General features: G+C 39.7%; 1 protein-coding gene across 1 annotated transcript; it reads right to left on the reverse strand.

Moving 5' to 3' along the window:
• Window positions 1-1,456: 1,456 nt before the first annotated feature.
• LOC133833008 (uncharacterized) lies at window positions 1,457-2,116 on the reverse strand. Its single transcript, XM_062263274.1, has one exon. It carries the CDS (start codon window positions 2,114-2,116, stop codon window positions 1,457-1,459), a length of 660 nt encoding a protein of 219 aa, XP_062119258.1.
• Window positions 2,117-2,375: the final 259 nt, after the last annotated feature.

Genomic DNA, 2,375 nt, shown 5'->3' on the forward strand with positions numbered 1-2,375 from the left:
TGCCCATATATGGCTTCAACCACTGACCATTCACCTTGAAAGGCTCTCCATTTTTTCCTTGCACCTCCACTGAGCCATATGGAAACACCTTCACAATAATAAAAGGGCTCGACCATCTGGACTTTAATTTGTTAGGAAATAGCCTCAACCATGAATTAAAAAGAAGTACTTGTTGTCCAGGTTGAAATTGTCTACTGACTAGGTTCTTGTCATGCCAGGCTTCTGTACGCTCCTTATAGATTTTTGCATTTTTGTATGCCTCGTTACGAAATTCATCAAGTTCATTCAATTACAAAATTCTATTTTCATTAGCAGCAGTCCAATCCAAGTTTAACTTTTTCATTGCCCAGTATGCCCTGTGCTCTAGCTCAACTGGAAGATGGCAATCTTTCCTAAAAACTAAGCGATATGGGGACATACCTATCGGTGTTTTAAACGTCGTTTTGTAAGCCCAAAGTGCATCATCGAACTTCTTTGACCAGTTTATTATTGAATTATCCACAGTCTTTTCAAGGATACTTTTCACCTCACTGTTTGAAAGTTCAGCTTGACCATTTGATTGAGGGTGATATGGAAAAGCAGTGTGGTGGTAGACCCTCAACAATGTGGTGGGCAGTTATGGTCTCGGGATGAGGACACTTTCTTTGAAGAGGCACCTCTTGCGGGATTTCTCTTAGGATCGATTACACTAATACAAAACAAAGACTGCCCCCAAATTTTCTGAGAAAAATTGAGCAGAACCTCCCCTTTTTTCCCACTCCCCAAAAATCACAAAATTACAATAGACAAGAAACCCAACCACTTACACCAGATAAAAGCATTCAATTTCTCAATAAAAATTCGCAAACACAGTCCAAAATAAGATATTTAATGCAATCCAAGTCTCCCATAAGAAATCACTACAAAGAGAAGTGATACTTACTTGAATGTGAGAGCCCTTCTTCTTCTTATATCTTTAGCAAGTGAGATACTCAAAATGGGGAAATGAGTAATGAAAATGGAGAGAAAGGAAGTTAGGGCTGGTGTTTAGGTTGAAAAGGAAGAGAGAATGAAGAAAAAGGTTCAAATTTTGGGGGTTTTATGTTGTCTGCGCAACACAGGCCGTGACCCGCCTCAAACTTCTAAAAAAGTTGAAGAGGCATGCCATGGCATTAGTCTCTCCATGCCCCGGCTCTACATCGTCATGCTACGGCCCGCCCCAATTTTTTTTTTGAATTCCTGGGCCTCTTGAACGAGCTATGCCGCGGCTCTATAAGACTATGTTGCGGCCCTTAAGGATTTTTGTTTATTTTTTTGTTTTTCTATTTTTTTCATTTTTCACGATTCGAAATGTACAAAAATAAACCAAATATCCATAATTTACAAGTGGGAAAATAATAAAAAATAATATAACTAAATAGGGTGCCTCCCACAAGCGCTGTCGTTAACGTCATTTAGCCAGACGCTGAACTCCTCTTCAAAAAGGCTTCAAAAGAAGAATTGACTTCGCCTGATCAAACATACTGCCCAGATATGGCTTCAACCACTGACCATTCACCTTGAAAGACTCTCCATTTTTTCCTTGCACCTCCACCGAGCCATATGGAAATACCTTCACAACAGTAAAAAGGCCCGACCATCTGGACTTCAATTTGCCAGGAAATAGCCTCAACCGTGAATTAAAAAGAAGTGCTTGCTGTCCAGGTTGAAATTGTCTTCTGACTAGGTTCTTCTCATGCCAGGCTTTTGTACGCTCCTTATAGATTTTTGCATTTTCGTATGCCTCGTTACGAAATTCATCAAGTTCATTCAATTGAAAAATTCTATTTTCACTAGCAGCAGTCCAATCCAAGTTTAACTTTTTCATTGCCCAATATGCCCTGTGCTTTAGCTCAACTGGAAGATGGCAAGCTTTCCAAAAAACTAAGCAATATTGGGACATACCTATCGACGTTTTAAATGCCATTCTGTAAGCCCATAGTGCATCATCCAACTTCTTTGACCAGTTTTTTCTTGAACTATCCATAGTCTTTTCAAGGATACTTTTCACCTCCCTGTTTGAAATTTCAGCTTGACCATTTGACTGGGGGTGATATGGAAATGCAGTGCAGTGGTAGACACCATAACGAGCTAACATTATATCAAGTTGTTTGTTGAAAAAATGACTCCCTTCATCGCTAATGAGAGCTCGGGGTGTACCAAAACGGGTGAAAATGTGTTTATGGAGAAAGTTCAATACAGTTTTTCCATCATTGGTCTTTGTCACAGTAGCTCCACCCATTTGGACACATAATCAACAAGTAATAGGATATACTCATTATTGTACGACGGTGGAAACGGGCCCATGAAGTCAATGTCCCAAACATCAAACAGCTCGACTTCCAAAATCACATTGA

The sequence above is a fragment of the Humulus lupulus genome, chromosome 4, assembly GCF_963169125.1.
Source record: "Humulus lupulus chromosome 4, drHumLupu1.1, whole genome shotgun sequence".
Lineage (NCBI taxonomy): Eukaryota > Viridiplantae > Streptophyta > Magnoliopsida > Rosales > Cannabaceae > Humulus > Humulus lupulus.